Raw genomic sequence first — 22,889 nt, 5'->3', positions numbered from 1 at the left:
TGGAAATCAAAGTGCCTGACTTAGAGAACACTGGAAATGTTGTTTAGATTCCTGGTCTTCATAGTGGGCACTAAGTTACTCCCTGCTATTGGTGCAAGAAAGAAGGGGCTATGGACAGTTTCAATGCCACTTTGGGAGACAGATTCCTTTTGCTGGGCTTTTCAGATTGGCCTCAACTGGAACTCATCCTTTTTGTCTTCATTTCAATTTTCTACTCTCTGACTGTCTTTGGCAACACCACCATCATTGCTCTCTCCCGAATGGACCTGCGATTACACACTCCCATGTACTTCTTCCTCTCCAATCTCTCCTTCCTGGACCTCTGTTTCACCACTAGCACTGTGCCCCAGCTCCTGATCAACCTTCATGGGCGTGACAGGACCATCAGTTATAGTGGGTGCGTGGCCCAGCTGTTCATATATCTTGCCCTGGGCTCCACTGAGTGTGTGCTCTTGGTGGTCATGGCCTTTGACCGCTATGCTGCTGTGTGCCGTCCACTGCACTACACGACCATCATGCACCCCCTTCTCTGCCAGGTATTGGCTATTGCTTCGTGGGGAGGAGGATTCGTAAACTCTCTGATTCAGACAAGCCTCATGATGGCCATCCCTCTTTGTGGACACCAGCTGAACCACTTCTTTTGCGAGATGCCTGTGTTCCTCAAGTTGGCCTGTGAGGACACAGGGGGAACAGAGGCCAAGATGTTTGTGGCCAGAGTCATAATCTTGGTCTTCCCCGCAGCACTAATTCTTGGCTCCTATGCACACATTGCCAGGGCAGTGCTGAAGGTCAAGTCAATGGCTGGACGCAGAAAAGCTTTTGGGACATGTGGGTCCCACCTCCTGGTGGTTTCTATGTTTTATGGTGCAGCCATTTACACATATTTACAACCCAAGAGTAGTTATTCTGAGAGCAAGGGAAAGTTTGTTGCCCTTTTTTATACTATCGTCACCCCCATGCTCAACCCTCTGATCTATACCCTGAGGAACAAGGATGTGAAGGGGGCTCTGTGGAAGGTGCTAGGGAGAGGCACAGACTAGGGGCAGGAAAAGAAAGCAGGACCACTACAACTGAAGTCCAGCGAGTCTGAGCATCTGTTGCTTTCTTCTTTGGGAGTCGGAAGTTGAGATCTCTTTAACATCTTTCTCTTAGTGTCTTAGTTACAGGAAGGGAGTAAAAGTTGATTTATCTCAAACGTAGCATAAGAATGTTTGAGAAGATGGTATATTCCCACCACATGCAGAGAATAGCACAGTTGTGGAGGAATTTCTGAGTGTGAAGAAAGAGTTATTTGAACATGAAATGCCTTTTCCAAGCCAGTGATGTTTAATGTATGTCATGTTCTTTGCCCATAGGCAGAGACCATTGCTCACCACTGGTTTCCTGGTTAGTTGCCAGCATCCTCTCATAACTCAGGGTTTAGATTCCTAGGCCATCTCTGCCTTTCTAGTTTTTTTAGTTCTCCCTGTTCCTAGAGAGTAGAAGGAGAGTGTGGTCACAAGTACTCCATCAAACATGTAGAGTTTAAACATGTGCCATTTAACTAAACACTTAAAGAAATTACAACATCAGTAAAACAGCACCAAATAAGAAAACATCGAAATCCACACAGATGGGTAGCAGGTTGTTTGTTACCATAGTGAAGAGACTTCCATTGAAGAAAAAAGAATTGAAATGATTGCAAAAGCAGTAAACATTGAGAAAGTTGTATAATAGATAGATAGATAGATAGATAGATAGATAGATAGATAGATAGATAGATAGATAAGGGAAGAAGACAGTAGCATCAGTGGACGCAGAGATGAGCTAGTGTGGTGAGGTAGAGTCTTTGTATTCTACCACACCTGCTTCTATGAGAGCGTGTATTGCCACTCCAAGAACATATCCTTGAAGAAAACTGACACGCTCCAGCAATCACCAATTATCACTAGATCCTCAGTCAGGGCTTCACGAGCCCTTCCTCTTCCCCTTTGGCCGATCCCATCTTGTTTAGGTTGAGCATGTGATCAAAGCCAGTATGACCACACATCTGCAACAGCCCTGTAACCCCTAGAAAACACTCCTTCACTGCAGGTGTCCAATGCCTATGACTCTTTCAGTCTTTCTATACCTTCTACTGCCATGATAGCTAAGCTTTATGGGCAGAGAGTTAACATAACTCTCCCATTTAGAGCTGAGCACTTCAGACTCTTAGTCTCTGCATGTTGAATAACTGTGCTTCTCTGTATTCACTGTCATCTACTGCAAAAATCTATTTCATTGAAAATTTTTTTTCATAGTGTATTCTAATCATGGTTCTCCCTCCATGAAACTCCTTCCAGATCCTCCCCACTTTTCCACCCACCCAAATCCACACCCTTTATGTCTGAATGTCTGTCTGTCTGTCTGTCTGTCTGTCTCTCTCTCTCTCTCATTAGAAAACTAAACAAGCAAACCAGACAGGGACAAAACAAAAATACAAAATAGAAAACCAGAGTATATAAGCAAAAGCCTGGTAAGGTTTTTTAAAAATGTCAAACAAAGCATTATGAGAGAAACATCCTCCAAAAATACCACTGTTGTGGTACGGGGAAAGCACCAGCAGCCTTCCTTTTTGCTCAGAGCCCCCCCCCCCCATTTTTCCTCTGTACTCTGGCCTTATTACCTCTTCAGAGTCCTCAGAATTAAACTACCTGCAGCTGGCAAAACGCCTCTCTCAGAGCCTGCATGAGGCAAATACTTTGCAGCTGTGGACAATCTGAATCAGTCCCATATCCTACACCAATATCCGTCATCAGGAAATCCAGAAGTCCAGGTAACAAGCAAACCAGCAAACACCAAAGCCAGCAGCAGGACAAACCAGCAGCCAGCAGCCCTCCTCTGACTTCCCCAAGCTGCTTCTCCTTCATCTGGGCTGTCATATTTATACCCCTCAAAGTCCTCAGAATCCAACTAATTCTGAAGAGTTTAGTTAGCCTGAATATAACTCCATTTTGAAATAAAGATCTTGACTGGGAACTGAATTCAGGTACCAGGAAATATCACAGCATATACACCTGACAGAAAACAAAGTTAACTATCCTAGCAACAGCCTCCAGGAAATATAACAGAATAAATGCTTCACAGAAAATAGAGACAAACTCCCTGGCCTTAATCAATGGGAATAGGTTGAAAATTGGGTTTGAAAATTCTCCCCAACATTTCAGATATGGTGTAGAAAAATAGCCATTGTGATTGTGTGCCTTAGCCATTGTGATTATATGCCTTAACCATTGTGATTGTGTGCCTCAGAAAAGGTCACCCTGCCCTGCTACACTTTACCCAATTCTGTAACGCCAAGGCTTGTGCCCCCCTGCTTGCTGCCATGGAAACCCCCTGCTCACAGACTTTCCCTTTAAAAATCCTGTTCACTCATAGCTCAGGGTCCCACATCTCTACTGCTGTGTCAGTAAGATTGCTCTTGTAATAAAACTCTCTTGCTATTGCATCAAGTTGCCTCCTGGTGGTCTCTGAGGGTCTGGTGAAACTGGCATTATATTTTGGGACTCATCTGGGATGCCTCAAGACCTCTAGGACTCCTGGCCCAGAGAACGGGCAAATGTCTTCTATGTTGTTCGTCCGCTTTAAATGTTTGTTTGCCTTTATTCTTTTTTCTTATCCTGAAAAGCCTCGAGGTGCTTAGGGGAGCAGCCAGGTGTAGGTATGAGAGACGTGTTGGAGCCTAGACTGCGGGAGGGGCTTCAAAAAAGACGTTTTTTGGCCCTGTAATTTCTGCCTCCTTGGAACTCCTGGGATAGGGGAACCGGAGTGAGGATCAGTTTTCTGGGACTTCTGTGGCAGAGAGGTCCAGGTTTTCGGTTTTACTTGGTTTCTGTGTGTGATTAATTGTCTTTTTCTTGGTGTTGTGCCCGGAGTTACTGTTTCATTTCTGTGATTAATTGTTTGTGGTTTTGTATATACTTGAGAGTGCTTGTTCTACTTTGTTTAAAACTGTGGCTGTTTTCATATGTGATTTCAGTTTTATCCCGGGATATTAGCTCAGGTATAGGCTGTGAGTTGTTGCCTTTAGTTTCATTTTTGTCTGAAACAGCCGGTTCTTTTTTGGAAATGTGTGATTTACTATTTGTTGAAAGTGTTCTCCTTACTTCTTTTGCATTCGCCTGAATTCTCTTGACGAACAGACTGACTGACGATATGGGACAAATACTTCCAAACCCCTTGACTTGGATCTGACCGAAACCAGAGGCCACTGCCCTGGCTCCATCAACCCCCCTTAATCCGATTTGCAGGATGGGACTCCCAGGGAAATAATTTTTCCACCCCCTCCTCCTCCTACTCCTCAACCAGCTCCTGCTCCTTTATCCAGGTTGGAACCACCATCTGGCCTAGTGCCAAGGACCCAGAGCCTCTAGGCAGCTTCTCCCTCCGGGGGACCAGAGGCAGATTCTACAGTCCTTCCCTTATGGGCCACAGGGCCCTCCAGATGCTAATGGTAGTCAATCTACGATTGCCAACAGCTTTTACAGGTCTTGTTTACCAGAGTCGCTGGGATGTATTATTTCAGAGATGCGCAAAAATGTCCCAGACACTTTAGGAGTCCCAACCACAGATCAAGCCTGTATTGATGATTACTTTCCCTATAAGAGGCCCAATTGGGATTACAAAACGGCTGCTGGTAGGGAGTGTCTCCTACTCTACCACCAAGCTCCGTTGGCAGGTCTCAAAACAGCCCACTAATTTGGCCAAGATGTACAGGAACAGGAAAGAATAAGCCAGCATTTATGTCGAAGGTAAGTAAGAATGTAGCTAAGTTTATTGGGGCAGATTGGAGATTGCATTGTGCATATAGGCCCCAAAGTTCAGGGCAGGCAGAGAGGATGAACAGAACATTAAAAGAGACCTTAACGAAATTGACCTTGGAGACTGGCACTGACTGGGTAATGCCCCTCTCCATTTCCCTTTATCATGTTAGGAATTCCCCTTACCAGCTAGCTTTAACTCCCTTTGAGATTATACATGGGATGCCAGCCCCTGTAGTATCCAACCTTAAGACTGATGCTACTGCTGAAATGGATAAAACAGGTTTTGAGAAACGTTTAAGGATTCTGTGTAAGCAGACAGCTCTTAAAAGGGCAACAGTAGCTTCTCAGGTAAAACAAAAAGCTGTGAGCCTCTATGGTCATAAAAATTGGATTCAACAGGTAGCAAGATAGTCCTCCCTGAAATTACAGCTAAAGGGAATAAAAATGAATTTTACAGTTTTGTTTGTTTGTTTTGAATATACAAGTTAACTATGTTCTATACATTTTGATATATATTATTGATTATTAATACATTTATATTGTTAATTATTATTAATTTTTATATATTTTATAAGTATTAATTATACTTAATTATTGGTTATTAATACATTTATATTAATAATCAATAATTTACATAATTTCTGTCCTGTTTTAAAAACCAGGCTTATAAAAATAATAAGGTTTAAAACTGTTTATATAAAATATTAAAACTGCATTTCCAAATGTTTGATATTACAAAAACAAGTTTTAAAAAATTATGTTTAAGCCTATGAAATGTTTTAAAGTTTATCAGACATTTTAGACAAGGACCTTGGACATTTTAATGGGGAACTTGGAACAGTTTTTCAGTTCTTTGGGGGAGAACAAAAGACTGATATTTATTTTGTTAATTTTACCAAATGAAACCTAGTTATACTATTTGAGCCATTATGAAAATTGCAGTTTTGATAAAATAATAAAAAGGTTTCTGATAAAAACTTATATATGGGGGGACAAGATGGCAGCGCCAGGAGAACACTGCGTCTGAGGAGCAGGACATTTTCTGTACAGCGACCAAGAGACTGAACTCTGGGCCCTAAAATAACAGCGATCATGTTTCCCAGGTGAGAGAAAAACCCCACAGCGAGGGAACCAGTCGGGTCCATGCTCAGGCCACCCAGCCAGAACCCGGAAGAGATCCCGGGTCATGCAGGCACTAGGTCGCCGGACCAGAGCCACACGCCTGCATGTCCCGATCACCTTCCCAAGCTGATCGGTGGGCACAAAAACACCAGAGACTGGGAGACCCAGTCGCAAGAAAACCCCACAGGGAAGGAAGGCAGAGGGACTGGCCACTGGTCACCCAGTCTTTCCCTGGAAAAGGTCTCACAGACTGGGTGGTACGAGCCACCATCACTGAACTGGGCTCGAGCCGCCAGCCCGGAGAGTGGCTGTGCGCCAGCTCTCTGGCACAGACGGAGCTGTGCGCCCCAGTGTAACAGAGACTGGGAGTTCCTGTCAGGAGAAGTACCCACAGGGAAGGAAGGAAATGGGGACCCGAATTAGGTCATCCAATATATCCCTGGAAAAGGTCCCACAGATGAGCGGGCAGGCATGCACGCCACCAGCCTAGAGACCTGCCATGTACCACTATTCCTCACAGACAGAACGGTGCGCCCCAGGACACCAGAGACTTGGAGTCACTGTTGGGAGAAATCCTCACAGGGAATGAAGCAAAGGGGATGGACTTAGGCCACCCAGTATATCCCTGAAAAAGGTCCCACAGTCTGGCCCAATCCAGGGACCTGCTGTGCACCAGATAGCCTGCTGTTACCAGGAGAGCAGTACTCACCCGCCACAGATTACCGCTGGGTACTGGGGCACAGAGCCCAACCTCAGACCTACAAAAGCACGGGATCCCCGAGATCAACCCCCAGATACTGCTCCAAGGGGCAACCAGTTATCCCTAACAAAACTGACCAAACCAAGGGATACACAGGGTTACAGCAGCAGCTCACTAAATTCACAGCAAGAAACCCAAAGCAGGGCAGCTGTCTCCAGGACTTCTCCAGGTGAGAGGAGAGCCCTCTCGATTAACAAGGACCACAGTTACCACTCAGGTCTCTATGCCTGAGGTGAGCTGTGGCAACTCCTGAAAAACACCAGCTATACAGTGACTATACCCAAAAAGCTGAGGAGGCTTCCTTCTGGAAAAACCATCTTCCTGCCAAGGGGATTCTATCCACCACAGGATTCCAGGAACAACCAGAAACTAACTCCAAACACCTACAATAGCCCAATGGGTAGAGGCCAGCATAAAAGCTCAACCGACAAAAGACAGAGCAATATGGCATCTCCAGAACCCATTTATCCAGGGGCAAGTAGCCCTGAACACCCCAGCATAATGGAAATTCAAGAAGATTACCTAACATCTATGCTCATGAAGTAGATAACAGAGGAAACAAAAAAAAATGCGTAAAGACCTAGAGGAAGATAAAAACAAACAGTTTATGGCCATCTATAAAGAAATAGAGGAAGATAAGAACAAACAGATTTTGGCCATCTGTAAAGAAACAGAAGAGATAAAGAAAAATAGATTATGGCCATCTGTGAAGAAATACAGGAAGTTGCAGCCAAACAGTTTGTGGCCTTTAGAGAGGAAATACTTAAATCACTGAAAGAAATAAAAGAAACAGAGTATTGTTCAAACAAACAGCTGAAGGAATTTAAGGAAAAACAGGAAAATACAGTCAGACAGGTGGGAGAAATCAACAAAATGGCTCAAGACCTGAAGATAGAATTGGAAAAATTAAAGAAAATACAAATGGAAGAAATTGTGGAGAGAAAGAACTAAGGAAAGAAAACAGGAACTACAGAGGTAAGCATAACCAATAGACTACAAGACATGGAAGAAAGAATCTCAGGTGTGGAAGATACAATGAAAGAAATCGATGTATCTGTCAAAGAAAATGTTAAATCAAAAAACTTCCTGACACAGACCGTCCAAGAAATTCAAGACAACATAAAAAGACAAAACTTAAAAATAATAGGAATAGAGGAAAAAGAAGATTCCCTCCACCAAGGCCCAGAAAATATTTTCAACAAAATCATTGAAGAAAATTTCCCAAACTTAAAGGCCAATGAGAATACAAGAGGCCTACAGAACACCCAATAAATTAGACCAGAAAAGAAAATCCTCCTGCCACATAATAATCAAAACCATAAGTATATAGAACAAAGAAAAAAATACTAAAAGCTGCAAGGGAAAAAGGCCAAGTAACATATAATGGCAGACCCATTAGAATCACACCTGACTTTTCAACAAAGACTATGAAAGCCAGAAGGGCCTGGACGGATATTATGCAGATCCTAAAAGAACACAGATGGCAGCCCAGGCTACTATACCCAGCAAAACTCTCAATCCTCATAGACGGAGAAAACAAGATATTCAATGACAAAAACAAATTTCAACAATACCTACACACAAATCCATCATTACAGAAGAAGACACTAGAAGGGAAAATACAACCCAAGAAAGCTAGCAGCTTTCAAGGAAACACAGTTTCCTTGAAATAATTAACCTCACTACAGTAAAACAAAAAGCAACCAAGCACACAACATTGTGACCACAGCCAACATCAAAATCAAAGGATCTAACAGCCACTGGTCATTAATCTCTCTCAACATCAATGGACTCAATTCTCCAATAAAAAGACACAGACTAACAGAATGGGTGCATAAAGAAGACCCAGCAAATCTGTTGCATACAAGAAACACGCCTAAGTCACAAAAATAGACATTACCTGAGGGTAAAGGGTTGGAAGACGACTTTCCAAGCAATTGGACCCAAGAAGCAAGCAGGAGTAGCCATTCTAATATCTGATAAAATAGACTTTCAACCAAAATTAATCAAAAGGAATGGGGAAGGACACTTCATACTCATCAAGGGAAAATTCCACCAGGAAGACATCACAATCCTGAACATCTATGCCCCAAATACAAGGGCACCCACATTTGTAAAAGAAATATTGATAAAACTTAAACCACACATAGATCCCCACACATTAATAGTGGGAGACTTCAACACCCCACTCTCAACAAAGGACAGGTCAATAAAACAGAAATCAAAGAAACTGTCTCTGACAGAGGTCATGAATCAAATGGACCTAACAGACATTTACAGAACCTTACACCCAAACACAAAAGAATTTACCTTCTTCTCAGCACCTCATGGAACCTTCTCCAAAATAGACCATATAGTTGGTCACAAAGCAAGCCTCAACAGATACAAGAAGATTGAAATAATCCCTTGTATCCTGTCTGATCAACATGGAATAAACCTGGACCTCAACAATAACAGAAATAGCAAAAAGCCTACACACATATGGAAACTGAACAACTTGCTACTAAATGACAGCTGGGTTAGGGAAGAAATAAAGAAAGAAATTAAAGTTTTCCTAGAACTCAATGAAAATGAAGACACAACATACCCAAATGTGTGGGACACAATGAAAGCAGTGCTAAGAGGAAAGTTGATAGCACTAAATGCCTTCAAGAAGAAATTCGAGACAGTTCATTCAAGCAACTTAATGGCTCACCTAAAAACCCTAGAAAATAAGAAGCAGACACACCAAAAAGGAGTAGACGGCTGGAAATAATCAAACTCAGGGCTGAAATCAATCAATTAGAAACAAATAAAACAATTCAAAGAATCAATGAAACCAAGAGCTGGTTCTTTGAGAAAATCAACAAGATAGACAAATCCTTACCCAAGCTAACTAAAAGGCAGAGGGACACCATCTACATCAACAAAATCAGAAATGAAAACGGAGACATAACTACAGACACTGAGGAAATCCAAACAATCATTAGAACTTACTTCAAAAGTTTATATGCCACAAAATTTGAAAATCTAAATGAAATGGACAATTTTCTTGATAGATTTCACTTACCAAAACTGAATCAAGACCAGGTAAATCAATTAAATAGTCTTATATCCCCCAAGGAAATAGAAGCAGTCATCGAAAATGTCCCATCCAAAAAAAGCCCAGGACCAGATGGTTTCAGCGTAGAATTCTACCAGACCTTCAAAGAAGAGCTAACTCCAGTTCTCTTCAAACTATTCCACAAAATAGAAACAGAAGGAACACTACCAAACTCATTCTATGAAGCCACAGTCACCTTGGTACCTAAACCTCACAAAGACCCAACAAAGAAAGAGAATTTCAGGCCAATCTCCCTAATGAACATTGATGCAAAAATACTCAACAAAATACTTGCAAACCGAATACAAGATCACGTCAAAGATATCATCCACTATGACCATGTAGGCTTCATCCCAGGTATGCAGGGGTAGTTCAATATACGGAAATCCATCAATATGATCCACCATATTAACAAACTGAAAGAAAAAAAAAACATGATAATCTCCTTAGATGCTGAAAAAGCATTTGACAAAATCCAAAATCCATTCATGTTTAAAGTCTTGGAGAGATCAGGGATACAAGGCACATATCTAAACATAATAAAGGCAATATACAGCAAGCCTATAGCCAACATCAAACTAAACAGAGAGAAGTATAAATAAATCCCACTGAAATCAAGGACAAGGCAAGACTGCCTACTCTCTCCATATCTCTTCAACATAGTTCTGGAAGTCCTTGCTACAGCAATAAGACAGTTGAAGGAGATCAAGGGGATACAAATTGGAAAGGAAGAAGTCAAATTATCACTATTTGCAGATGATATGATAGTATACATGAGGGACACCAAAAATTCTACCAGGAAACTCCTACAGCTAATAAACACCTTCAGGAAAGTGGCCAGATAAAAAATTAACTCAAAAAAAAAATCAGTAGCCCTCCTGTACACATAAGACAAAAGGGCTGAGAAAAAAATAAAATTAAAAATTATGAAAAACATCAATATATAAAATAAAAAAAAACACTTACATATGGTCTGAAAATCAAGAAAAATGTCTGGTAAAATAAAAACAAAAACAGAATTGAGAAAAGCCCAACCTGAAGATATACAGAATGTTATAAAAGATATAAACTGTATTTGCTTTGTTTTTTACAACTTCAAGCATGGTTTGAGAAAGAACTATAAGATATATTACTCTTCATTTGAAGGGCTGATTTTTTTCAATGCAAAATGTTTTCTTATGTTCTTTAGCCCAGGTTTATACAGAGTAATATGCAAGTCATTGTTAATTATTATAAAAATATATGCCTGGTTACCAGCTCCTATATAAATGATTTAATGCTGTTTATTTCTGGCAGATAGGTTTAAAATGGCCAGAATTGTCCATCTCTAAGGTTGCCAGTTATGTTTAGTTTTCCGTTTAATGCTAAATGAAACTTTTGTTCTTTATGCTTTTTGTTGTTCAGTCTTAATGCAATATGATAGGATAAGCAAGATTTGCTGGCCCTTCTATGTATTGTATTTGATTAAAAGTTTTGCTTTGATTTTAGTTCAGAAAGATATTTGAAGTTATGCTAATGAATGCAGTTAGTTATAAGAATGGATTTTTCCTCTATTCCTATTATTCTTAGGTTTTGTCTTTTCCAAAAGGAGAGCAACAGAACCAAAATATCTGAGCACAGGGGTCTTTCCTGAGACTGATACTCTAACCAAGGACTATGCACGAGATAACCTAAGACCCCTGCACAGATGTAGCCCATGGCTACATGGTTCAGTAACCAAGTGGGTTCCATTGTAATAGGAACAGGACTGTCTCTGATATGAACTGATTGGCCTGCTCTTTAATTACCTCCCCCTGAGGGGGAAGCAGCATTACCAGGCCACAGAAGAAGACAATGCAGCCACTCCTGATGAGACCTAATTGACTAGGATCAGAAGGAAGGAAAAGAAGACCTCCCCTATCAGTGGACTTGGGGAGGGGCATGCATGCAGAGGGTGGAGGAAGGGAGGGATTGGGACGGGAAGAGGGAGGGAACCACAGGGGGAATACAAAGTGAATAAAGTGTAATTAATAAAGAAAAAAATGTAAAAAAATAAAACATAAGACATAATAAAAAATAAAAATATAAAAAAAGAATGGATTTTGTCTGGTCTTTTGTTTATGTTTTTAAAGTTATGCCTAGGATGGAAAAATTGATCTATATAGATCTACTTGAGATAAATATGGATTTAAAATATTTCTTTAAGAAATATGCCAGAATTAGAGATTATGACATTCTATTTTATAGGATGCAATTTAAAATAGATAATTAAAAGAGAGATAAAGAATATTCAGATATGCCAGCCCTCAAGCTTGTCAGAGATCTGATGAATATGGCATTTTAACATGTGTAAGTTTATTATGACAGAGAGTCCCAAAATACTGGCAATAGTTCCCCCAAGATCTCCAAGAAGATTTGGCACAATTCGACTCTGGATTATGGTATGCTAACCACTGGATTATGGTATGCCCCAACTGGCCCCCTGCTAGGTCTCAGCCTAAACTGTGAACAAAATTGTGGACAAAATTGTGGACACCTGGAGAGTCAATGTTTCATATTGCTAAGGGCAAGATGAGGCCATTCTCTCATTTCTTTCTCCACAGAAACAGTCTCTCATCTTCTGTGCCTGGTGGCTGGACAGCCCTGCTCATGATGCCATGAGACCACAGAAGCCAGGGACAGCTGCCTAGAGTGATGGACTGACTAGTTGTCACTATCATTTTGATTGGTACGTGGATTGGTACATATTTATCCTTCTCAGGTCTCTAATTACATTGATGGCTAAGCTAAGCTAATGGTAGCCTTGCAGCTAAAGAGCAGATAATTAGATCATTGTTAGATTATTGTTTAATTTATTAGTTACTTAAAATTACCAGGTACTAGGTCTTTTTAAAAAAGGCAAGCAGGGTTGCCTTGTCTACAGGGTTTATGTTAATTATCTACGTCTTATGATGGATGGCTGGATAGAAAGATAATGGAGTTTATGTAGGGTCTGAGGATATAGAAGTTTACATTTTGAGAATCTAAAAAAATGTTGTTTGGTCTGGGAAAATGTTTCAGGGTTGATAAATGCAAAAAAGATTGGAGGGTATAAATAGATGTTTTAAGGTATATAAACGTAAATTGTAATGATACAGAAAAATTATTTAAGGCATATTAAAAATGAGAAATATTTCAGATTTCTCTCCTCTCTCTCTGCGATTGTTGTGCTTATGTTGTTATAGGATTTGAGGAGTCCAGAGTTTTGACATTGACTAATAGAGTTCTGATAAGTTGATTGCTTATTACCCAGATTTTAGTTACCTTTTGGTTGTTTTCTGGAGATAAATTTAGAAGTGCATTTCAATATGCTAAACACATACATACAATGTGTATATTTGACCAAAAAGCCAGAGGTTTTGCTATATATCTTTAATATTTGCCATTTTTGAGGTAGACCTTGATACAGGATTTAGAAATATTTTACATTTATTTTTTCTAGTTGCTTTGTTAAGGGAAGTTCAAGCATCTGGAGTTCAGCACTAAAGCCATTAATGTATTTCTGCCTAACTTTCCAATGTAACATGGAGATGGGGACTAAAAATAAATGCTAAGAAGAACTGACAAAAAGTGGCCCAGCTCTATTGGTGGCTGATTACCAACAGCTGTACCCACAGTAAAAATGTTAGAGTTTCAGATCATGGATACACTTAAAAGTTGCTCATTCCATTGTAGGCAATTTTACCTGTTGTTCACAAAACATTTTCTGTTTCTAGTTTAAATTTGTCACAGCAGATTTTCAACTGGTTGAGACTGCAAGCTGAGATCTGAACTTCCTGGAAACTGACATGATTGCTCACTGCCTCCTCAGATGGACCACCTAACCAGACGCTTCTGAGAACTGCCCCATTGCCCAGCCTTTGGCTGGCATGTCAGCCTTCCTAGCCCCTGATGTCAACAGTCCTATTTTCAGCACTGAAGCAGTTTCAGAAGATGAGGCCACCGGCCCAAAATCCCACCTACAGGATGAAATGCTAGGTCAAAGGGGGCTCCTTGACATTAGCATTATTTTGGGGACCTGCTTAGCTGGAGAAATATTAGGCAAAGACTAGGAACTATACAATTAATGGTAATGAAAACCCAATACTGTCAGCTTGGAGATGACTTTGAACTGTAAGAGCCCAAGATTAGCCTCTTCAGTTACATGGAAAGGGGGAAATGAAGAGTTTAAGTTAGCCTGAATATACCTCTATTTTGAAATAAAGATCTTGACTGGGAACTGAATTCAGGTACCAGGAAATATCACAGCATGTACACCTGACAGAAAACAAAGTTAACTATCATAGCAACAGTCTCCAGGAAATATAACAGAATAAATGATTCACATAAAATAGAGACAAACTCCCTGGCAATAATCAATGAGCATCGGGTGGAAATCAAGTGGGAAAATTCTCCCCAATGTTTCAGATGTGGTGTAGAAAAATAGCCATTGTGATTATATGCCTTAGCCATTGTGATTGTGTGCCTCAGAAAAGGTCACCCTGCCCTGCTACACTTTACCCAATTCTGTAATGCCAAGGTTTGTGCCCCCCTGCTTGCTGCCATGGAAACCCCCTGCTCACAGACTTTCCCTTTAAAAATCCTGTTCACTCAGAGCTCAGTACTCTCTCTACTGCTGTGTCAGTGAGACTTGGGTCCTTATTTTGATTGCTCTCATAATAAAGCTCTCTTACTATTGCATTGAGTTGCTTACTGGTGGTCTCTTAGGGTCCCATGAACCTGGCATTACAATTAATGCTGGCAAAGACCACTCTCCTCACAAGACAACTAACAGGTGTGGAAAAACTAAAAATCCTCCACTTGGAATTATAACAAAAATATGTTTACATATCATAAACCAAAACATCCACAATGTATTACTGAGTTCACCTTATTTGGGCCACCTACTGGCCAAACCATGAGGCCTACCCTTAAGTGTGGTTTGTACACCCATTGAGATTCTGAGGGAGAAAACTAGTTTTTCTGTACTTCAAGATTTAGTGATTTTTTTTTATTTACAACACAATCCAAATCAAGGCAGAGAAGAAAGCCTTCTTACCTAAACAAAAAATCGTATTTGTGCCTGCCGTGCTAAGTCACCTGAGGGACCATAATGGTAACCCTTGAAGGCACTTCACCGGAAAACATTGGGCAAGCTTAATCAGGGGCATCCATTACAGAGCTGAAGGCCCATCTTCCCATTAGAGGGAGAGGCTTTCCTGCTTTCATCATTTTTCTCTTTGCAGAGATGGCAAAGTCTCAAAAAAACCAAAAGCTTAGAACTTGTTGAGGGCAGGATTCTCGGTGCCCTGGTTTACTATTGGCCCCTTAAAAATCTCCCTTTTTCTGTCTGAGTCTGAATTACCAAAACAAAAACAAAAAAAAACAAATTTATTTCCAGGTTTATTGTGGCAAAAAAAAGGATTAAAATAAGAAAAAAAGATACATTAATTATTGGTTGTGACATACAATATTTTGTATTTTATTTGGAGTTTTTCATCAAGGAAATAAATCTTTAGTTGGCTCACAGTCACACACAGTATAGAAAAAGTGTTGTCTGAGAAGTCTATAGAAGGAAATTAATTCAGGTGTGTGGTCAAATACCAAATGGGACATGGAATGTAGTCTGACTGATGATAGGACTTGGCCAAAGCAGAGGAAATATGAGTCATCTCAAAATGTAGAGTCTCAAGAGTAAGTAAGGTATCTTGTGAGGATGTTCAATAGAGCTGTTTGATTTGGACACAGCATAGAGACTAGATGGACCTGAGGGCTATAAGGAGAGTCTTTGAGAGTCTGCCTACTGCTTATAATTGCCACATGGGGGCACAGAGGTCTCCAAAGCCATACTTGATGAACAATTTTTTTTTGATAGGGAAGATAATACCTCCGGGACAGAAAGAACTGAGGTGTTCTCACTCTGAGGGTCAGGAGATGTGTAGAGACACTCTGATGAAGCACCAGGTCCTACCCAGTCTCAGCGGAGTAGGATAAAGGTTGGCTGCACAGAGGGGTGCCTCTACCTTCTCTTAATCATGGCTTCTCCAGGACCAGAATCCTCTCCCAAGACCTCTATCCCATAAAAGAAATAAGTGCCTCAGGCAAACAAGTCTACCTTGAACCTCTGTAGTTACAGACAGTCTCAAATGTTTCTCACAATCCTGGAGCTCTAGGTGAGTAATACTCTAGGTGAGTGATGCTCAGGATTCACAGTCCACTATTTTCAAAAGGTACTATTTCCACTGGGCAACTGGCACTGGGTTTCCACTCTGAACTTTCCTGGTTGGAGCAAATTGAAATGTTAAGTATATACTAAAAACAGGTTTATTATTAATAGTCTTCATTGGCATCTATTCTATCGTCTAAACATGTACAACATATTAAAATTTCAAATTTCAATACTGGGAAGACTTCCTGGAAACCTAGACAATGAGAAGGAATCCATCCTCAGGCAGAGACATAAAATAAGCAATTTGTCAGCTTAGTCTTTCATGTCAAAAAAGCTAACTGGATTCAAACCATGATTTCATAGAAGAATACTCACAATGTCATCATGCTGTTTGGAGTAATTATCAGGATTGGAGGTCACCCTGAATTTAAAAACCTGTGGGATAATATAGGAGGACGTGGAGTTCTAGTCTGGAGAAACAATATCCAGATCAGAAAGTTCCCAAGCCTGTAGGTGAGCAATTGGGGCAGGGGACTGGTTTGGTGGCTGATTAGGTTTGATAGTGAGTTCATATCTGTGTTGGAGGTTGTTCTGATGCTAGCCCTCAACATCTGGTGAAACCTATTCTTGTTGTGTAAACCTGCCTAAGTCACTCTATCTGATTGACTGATTAAAACAGCCTATACCTGGGTAGGGCAGAATGGGGTAGGCATGGTTAAGGTTACTGAGCTTCGGATTCCAGAGAAACACAGGAACCAGACAGCCAGGAAGAGAGGAGGAAGGAAGATGCCACAATGGGTTAGTGTGGAGGAAAAAACAAACACATAGGCAGAGAGGAAGGACTCCAACAATGGCGTGAAAAGACCCAGATGAAGAATACAAGCAAGTGCCATGGGATTGAGGTGGAAGGTAGACCAGGTGAGGAGAATTAAGGTGGATGGCGTTGGATGGGGGCTAGGAGATGGATGGTGACGTTATTGAGACAGTGTAAGAGAAATATCTGCCTGGCCCATGGTAAATAAGGCAGTTATAAACTCTAATAGGTGTCTGTGTCTTATTGTTGTGATAGCGGGTTAGAAAATACCACCATGGTAATGGTAGGACTAATAATAAACATTATATAGCCCAACAATCATTTTTTATTTACTACAACATCCCAGACCATGATGAGAGCGCTTCCTGTGTGGCATAATAGAAAGACGTGACCTTAGATTAGACTGTAAAATGCACAGTTCACAGTGAAGGTGATCAGAAAAGAATTCCTGAGAGCACCTACCCTTGCTCAGACAGAAGATTAAATGTTGCGGTTTGAATAGGATTCCATTGCGGTCTGGCAATATTAAATTAGTGGAGTGGCATGAAAGGAGAAAAAGCACGTGCTGCTGGAAAAGAATTTCAAACAGGAGTCCTGGAAAGCAGTTATGGAGATTATGCATAGATACAGTTGGCTGTGCACACATTCACACACACAAACACACAGAAAGTGGGGCACAGGGAACCACTGACCTTTCCCTGGCCAAAAATAAAATACACAAATGTCAAGAGTGCTTTGTGTGGCCCAAAGAGATTTGGTAAGAGAAACAAACTTTTAAAAGACATACAAAACAAAGATCAGGGCTGGGAAGTATTCGGCACCATCTCAGGATATCATCCAATGACTTCAGGGATCTTTTTTACAGTATTCTGATCCAATCCTCACTTCTGAGGGAGCAGGCACCTTCCCAGGAATGGGAGAATGATGTCCTGGCCCTGAGGTGTGTTTTCAGATCACTTCTTTCTTTTTTCAGTTCTGCTGATTCTAAGCCACAATCTGCCTTTTGGAAATGTCACCAGGGAGTCTAAGCCCAGATCTCTTTAGAACAGAGCAAGTTGTGTGTGTTTCTTAGGTGCAGGTTTTAACAATTTACTGATTGTTTTCTGATCCCAATGCTCTATCTAAATCACCTGTTCCATATCTGAGGTGTTTACATGCTTTGTCACCCTTCTTGTCCTTTGCTCTGTTACCAGAGTTTTAAAGCAACCTAGGACTGAGGGCCTGCTTAGTATCCATAATCTTTTTTTTTAAGTTTTTTTTTATTTGACTTTTATTAATTACACTTTATTCATTTTGGATCCCCCCATAAGCCCCTCGCTCCTTCCCTCCCCGTCCCACCCTTTCTCCCCTTTCTGCATGCATGCCCCTCCCGAAGTCGTCTGATAGGGGAGGTCCTCCTCTCCTTCTTTCTGATCTTAGTCTATCAGTTCTCTTCAGAAGTGGCTGCATTGTCAGGGTTCTAGGTTATCTCCATGAATAGTCCTTGGTTGGAGTATGAGTCTCTGGGAAGTTCCCTGTGTTCAAATTTTCTTGTTCTGTTGCTCTCCTTCTGGAGTTCCTGTCCTCTCCAGCTCTTACTATTCCCACTTTTTACATAAAATTCCATTCACTCTGCCCATCAGTTGGCCATCAGGCTCAGCATCTGCTTTCACAGTCTGCATGGCAGAGGTTTTCTCGGACCACCAGGCATTAGGTTTTTATTTAAGGATGAAGTTTTTGGAAGGTAGTTGCAGGTGGATGGGGTGGAAATACAAGCCATCATGAAATGGTTATCTGTCAGATAAACATCATTTTCTTCTTTGACAAAATTCACTATTTGAGCAATATGAAGTAAAATAGAAATTTTAAATGTCACCTTCACATGGCACTATTTTCCTTTATATGTGGACATCTTGTCATTGAGTAAAGTCTGTTGTCCATGTGACCCCCCACCTCTCATCCACAGGCACTGGACTCCCACAGGAAACTTGTGTTGCCCAGTCCCTGAGCAAGTGCAAGCACAGTCTAATCATTGCCTGGGATAGGAGACACAGGACTGGAAATGATGTGGGGGACCTACCAGCCATTTGTATGTGAGTTCATATGTGAAGAAATTTGAATCTGATTTTGAAAGATGGAAAAGGCTCCCAGTAGATTTTCATTTTGTGATTTCCCAGTATGGATACAATGATGCTGACTTCCACATCCAAGCCCAGGAAGGAGTAGAGGAAAGCTCTGTGAGAGACAGGAAGTTTTCATAGCTGCAACAGGGGGTACCTAAGTGATGGGCACCCAGGGAGACAGAGATGAGCCTTACTAGACACAGACAGCCACTAGCATCAGTTTCAGATGAGATTTGGATTTTCACCTCAGTCATCATGGCTGTTGTAGTTCTGAAGATCAGAGCATTCTCTGAAGAGCCCTGGGGACCAGAACATCAGATCTTTCTCCCAGAAAAGTGACACACAAGCAGGCCAGAGTCTTTGTGCGGCAGATGAAAGTCAATACGGTGGAGCAGAGACGGAAGGAACTTTACCTTACAGGCAAGATGGTGGTGAGACTCTCACTGCACACTAGATTCCAAACACAAAGACCAGACCCCAGGAAACAGAGCTACATCCTCACTCCACTGTCCACAAGACTGACACAATGCAGTGCTTCATACCCCAGGACCTGTTCAAGTCCGGAACAAGTCAGTGGCTGCAGGCTCAGGGGAATATCAAGCATTCCCATGCATCTCTCTGACTCTAGGTACTAAAATCTTGAGTCTGAATAAGGCCAGCTCCCTAATTTGTCAAAGTGACAATAAAGGTTGTTTTTTCATAGCTAGATTCATAGGAACGTGGAAGACTAAAGATGTTTTCCAGAAAATAATTGACATGATAGATCCATGAGTCAAAGAAAGAAATTTCCATGATGATAGAAGAGAGAAATGAAGCAAACCATAGAGAGTAGCAGAGCATTTCACTGTGGATGAGGAAGTTAGACCAAAGCTTCATTCTCCAAGTTTTGATTTGAGAATGTGCACATGAATAAGAAAGTACCTTTGGGTTTTGTCCCAAACTTAGGTTTTTTAAAAAATGGTGGTCTGTACCATTTTTACCAAATCTTAGCCTGCATTTGTTAAGATCCATTCGTCCAGTGGGCACTACGTATTCATGCTGAGTCTTTGGACACTACTCCTTAATCACTTTCTGATTTCCACTTTAAAATAAATGATTGTCAAATGCTCTCCTCAGTTCTATCTGTGTCTAGCTGAGGTTTTAAAGCTCAGTTCAATTTTGCCTGTTTGGTGTTGTTTTATAGACTATAGTAGACTAGTTAATGTCATATAGCCCTTGGTTACATGTGTTAAAAATCGTTGGAGATTAGGATTTCAGGAATTTTTATACAATAATTCTTTTGATATTTGTTGAACTGTAGGTAGTTTCAGAATGTGTGCATAACAGTATTAATATACTTGAGATTAGAGTACACAGCATGAGTTGCTAGCATCTAGCATACCACTAAAGGAGAATATGACAGTGTGTGTTAATTCTTTGTTATTACACAGAAATAGATATAGCTGAGATATTTGGGTGTTTATGAACAATACCAGGGTGTGCAAAACATTCATTAATTCCCCTGGGAATGTTCACTGAGAGACTTTTATCCCTCCAGTGCTGCACCGTGAGATGAGGGCACAATTCTGAGTAAAGTCAGCAGATTTGTTGGATGGTCTTTAAGGAATATTGGTAGGACACAGGAGTGTTAAAAGCACAAATAACACATCTTTCATAACTTAAGAATGTGTCTGAGTACATAATCCTCAGCACAATTATCTTTCAAGTGCTGACTAAAGAAACGTGTACTAATATTTTGTCTTTATAATTTGCATCTTCTCCATCTTATCCCCAAAAGAGCACAAGTGTGATACTCAAATACATTCCTTGTAGATCCAGCAAGGTGCCATTAATGACCTCCTAATACAGATTTAATGAAAGGGCAATGTATGAAGTTGGCATAATTTCTCATGTTATGCAGAGCTGAGACTTCTGTTAATCACTGATTTCTTTCTTTGTGATAAACTTTTTCATGTTTTTAGCCATAAGAAATATTAACTTTTAAAGGCAAGCAATTTTATGCATATTCCACTGCCATAACTCATCACTGTGTTCATGGTTAATTCTTAGGTTTCTTGGGAGGAATATTTTATGAAACTCAAGGAGCAAATCAGATGTTTCACACACACACACACAAAAGTTGTGTAACATCTTCATGTGCTGGATGAACATAACAGTAATTTATCACTTGTTGATATGTTATAAGGGAAGACATGCCTTCTTTTTACTCGCTGTGTTTTCTGGTACCCAGAAACTCTGAGCTGTCGAGGAACTAAGAGATGTGAAAGATTTTCACTGGATGCAACAGATCCTAAGAATATTGGTGCAAAGAACTTTGGATTGGAGAAACAAGAATAACACCTCCTGGGAAGTCCAAAGGTGGTTTGACCCGTTCGTTGAAAAGGTGCCACATCTCATGCATGATGACTCATAAAGGGAAACAAACTTGTCCTGAATAATTTCCCCTTAAAATGATGGAACTCCATTCTTCTTAATCTTTTACATCAGAGGGTACTGCTATGAGTGAGGCTTCCCAGATTGGTGCACTGACCATGTACAGTAAGCAGTGGACAGCAGATATGCCAGAGGGGCAAACATGTGACCTCAACTTGGTTAGCCCCAGGTCTTAATAAAGAGAAACTCTGTGCCACAGAGAGTGAAAGAGAACACTATAAAATACTACATACACTTCTGCACATTCAATTTTTATTTGTTTTCCTTGACTTTTGGAGTACTTGGAATCAAAGCCAAACACTCTCCCTGCCATGATGAACAACATCCTTGTGTGTGATTTTTAAAATGTAGTTTCCAAGTTAGCATATTTGGGTACAACTTCCATAGAACAGTTCTGTGAGGAAGGTAAGACATCAACTCTACCTTCAGAAAAGGAAACTTCCGATTCAAGAGATGGACAAATGTGGCTAAAGTTCTGGAATACACAGGTAGCAGGAATAAGATTCAAGCAAATGCCCTAACATCCTAATCCACTTATTTCTATAACAAGGCAAGAAAGAAAATCGGCAAATGGAACTGAACAGCAACATGGAAATCAAAGTGCCTGACTTAGAGAACACTGGAAATGTTGTTTAGATTCCTGGTCTTCATAGTGGGCACTAAGTTACTCCCTGCTATTGGTGCAAGAAAGAAGGGGCTATGGACAGTTTCAATGCCACTTTGGGAGACAGATTCCTTTTGCTGGGCTTTTCAGATTGGCCTCAACTGGAACTCATCCTTTTTGTCTTCATTTCAATTTTCTACTCTCTGACTGTCTTTGGCAACACCGCCATCATTGCTCTCTCCCGAATGGACCTGCGATTACACACTCCCATGTACTTCTTCCTCTCACACCTCTCCTTCCTGGACCTCTGCTACACCACTAGCACTGTGCCCCAGCTCCTGATCAACCTTCATGGGCATGACAGGACCATCAGCTATGGTGGGTGTGTGGCCCAGCTGTTCATATCTCTTGCTCTGGGCTCCACTGAGTGTGTGCTCTTGGTGGTGATGGCCTTTGACCGCTACGCTGCTGTGTGCCGTCCACTGCACTACATGACCATCATGCACCCCATTCTCTGCCAGGTATTGGCTATTGCTTCGTGGGGAGGAGGATTCGTAAACTCTCTGATTCAGACAAGCCTCATGATGGCCATCCCTCTTTGTGGACACCAGCTGAACCACTTCTTCTGTGAGATGCCTGTGTTCCTCAAGTTGGCCTGTGAGGACACAGGGGGAACGGAGGCCAAGATGTTTGTGGCCAGGGTCATAATCTTGGTCTTCCCCGCAGCACTAATTCTTGGCTCCTATGCACACATTGCCAGGGCAGTGCTGAAGGTCAAGTCAATGGCTGGACGCAGAAAAGCTTTTGGGACATGTGGGTCCCACCTCCTGGTGGTTTCTCTATTTTATGGCTCAGCCATTTACACATACTTACAACCCAAGGGTAGTTATTCTGAGAGTGATGGAAAGTTTGTTGCCCTTTTTTATACTATTGTCACCCCTATGCTCAACCCTCTGATCTATACCCTGAGGAACAAGGACGTGAAGGGGGCTCTGTGGAAGGTGCTAGGGAGAGGCACAGACTAG

At 41.1% G+C, this 22,889-nt stretch overlaps 2 protein-coding genes across 2 annotated transcripts; both read left to right on the top strand.

Annotated features, from left to right (window-relative positions):
* On the top strand, positions 1-1,070 carry LOC110551037 (olfactory receptor 2Y1B-like). The gene has a single exon (XM_021641368.2). It carries the CDS (start codon positions 111-113, stop codon positions 1,038-1,040), a length of 930 nt encoding a protein of 309 aa, XP_021497043.1. The 5' UTR covers positions 1-110; the 3' UTR covers positions 1,041-1,070.
* Positions 1,071-21,959: 20,889 nt separating this feature from the next.
* LOC110547373 (olfactory receptor 2Y1B-like) lies at positions 21,960-22,889 on the top strand. The gene has a single exon (XM_021634886.1). The coding sequence runs from the start codon at positions 21,960-21,962 to the stop codon at positions 22,887-22,889; it is 930 nt and encodes a 309-aa protein (XP_021490561.1).

Source organism: Meriones unguiculatus, chromosome 11, assembly GCF_030254825.1.
Source record: "Meriones unguiculatus strain TT.TT164.6M chromosome 11, Bangor_MerUng_6.1, whole genome shotgun sequence".
NCBI classification, from domain to species: domain Eukaryota; kingdom Metazoa; phylum Chordata; class Mammalia; order Rodentia; family Muridae; genus Meriones; species Meriones unguiculatus.
Note: the sequence above shows the minus strand (reverse complement) of the source record. Positions and strands in the feature narration are given on the sequence as shown.

Coding starts and splice junctions, on each gene's coding strand:
- LOC110547373 (XM_021634886.1), top strand. CDS start 21,960: ATGGACAGTTTCAATGCCACTTTGGGAGACAGATTCCTTTTGCTGGGC.
- LOC110551037 (XM_021641368.2), top strand. CDS start 111: ATGGACAGTTTCAATGCCACTTTGGGAGACAGATTCCTTTTGCTGGGC.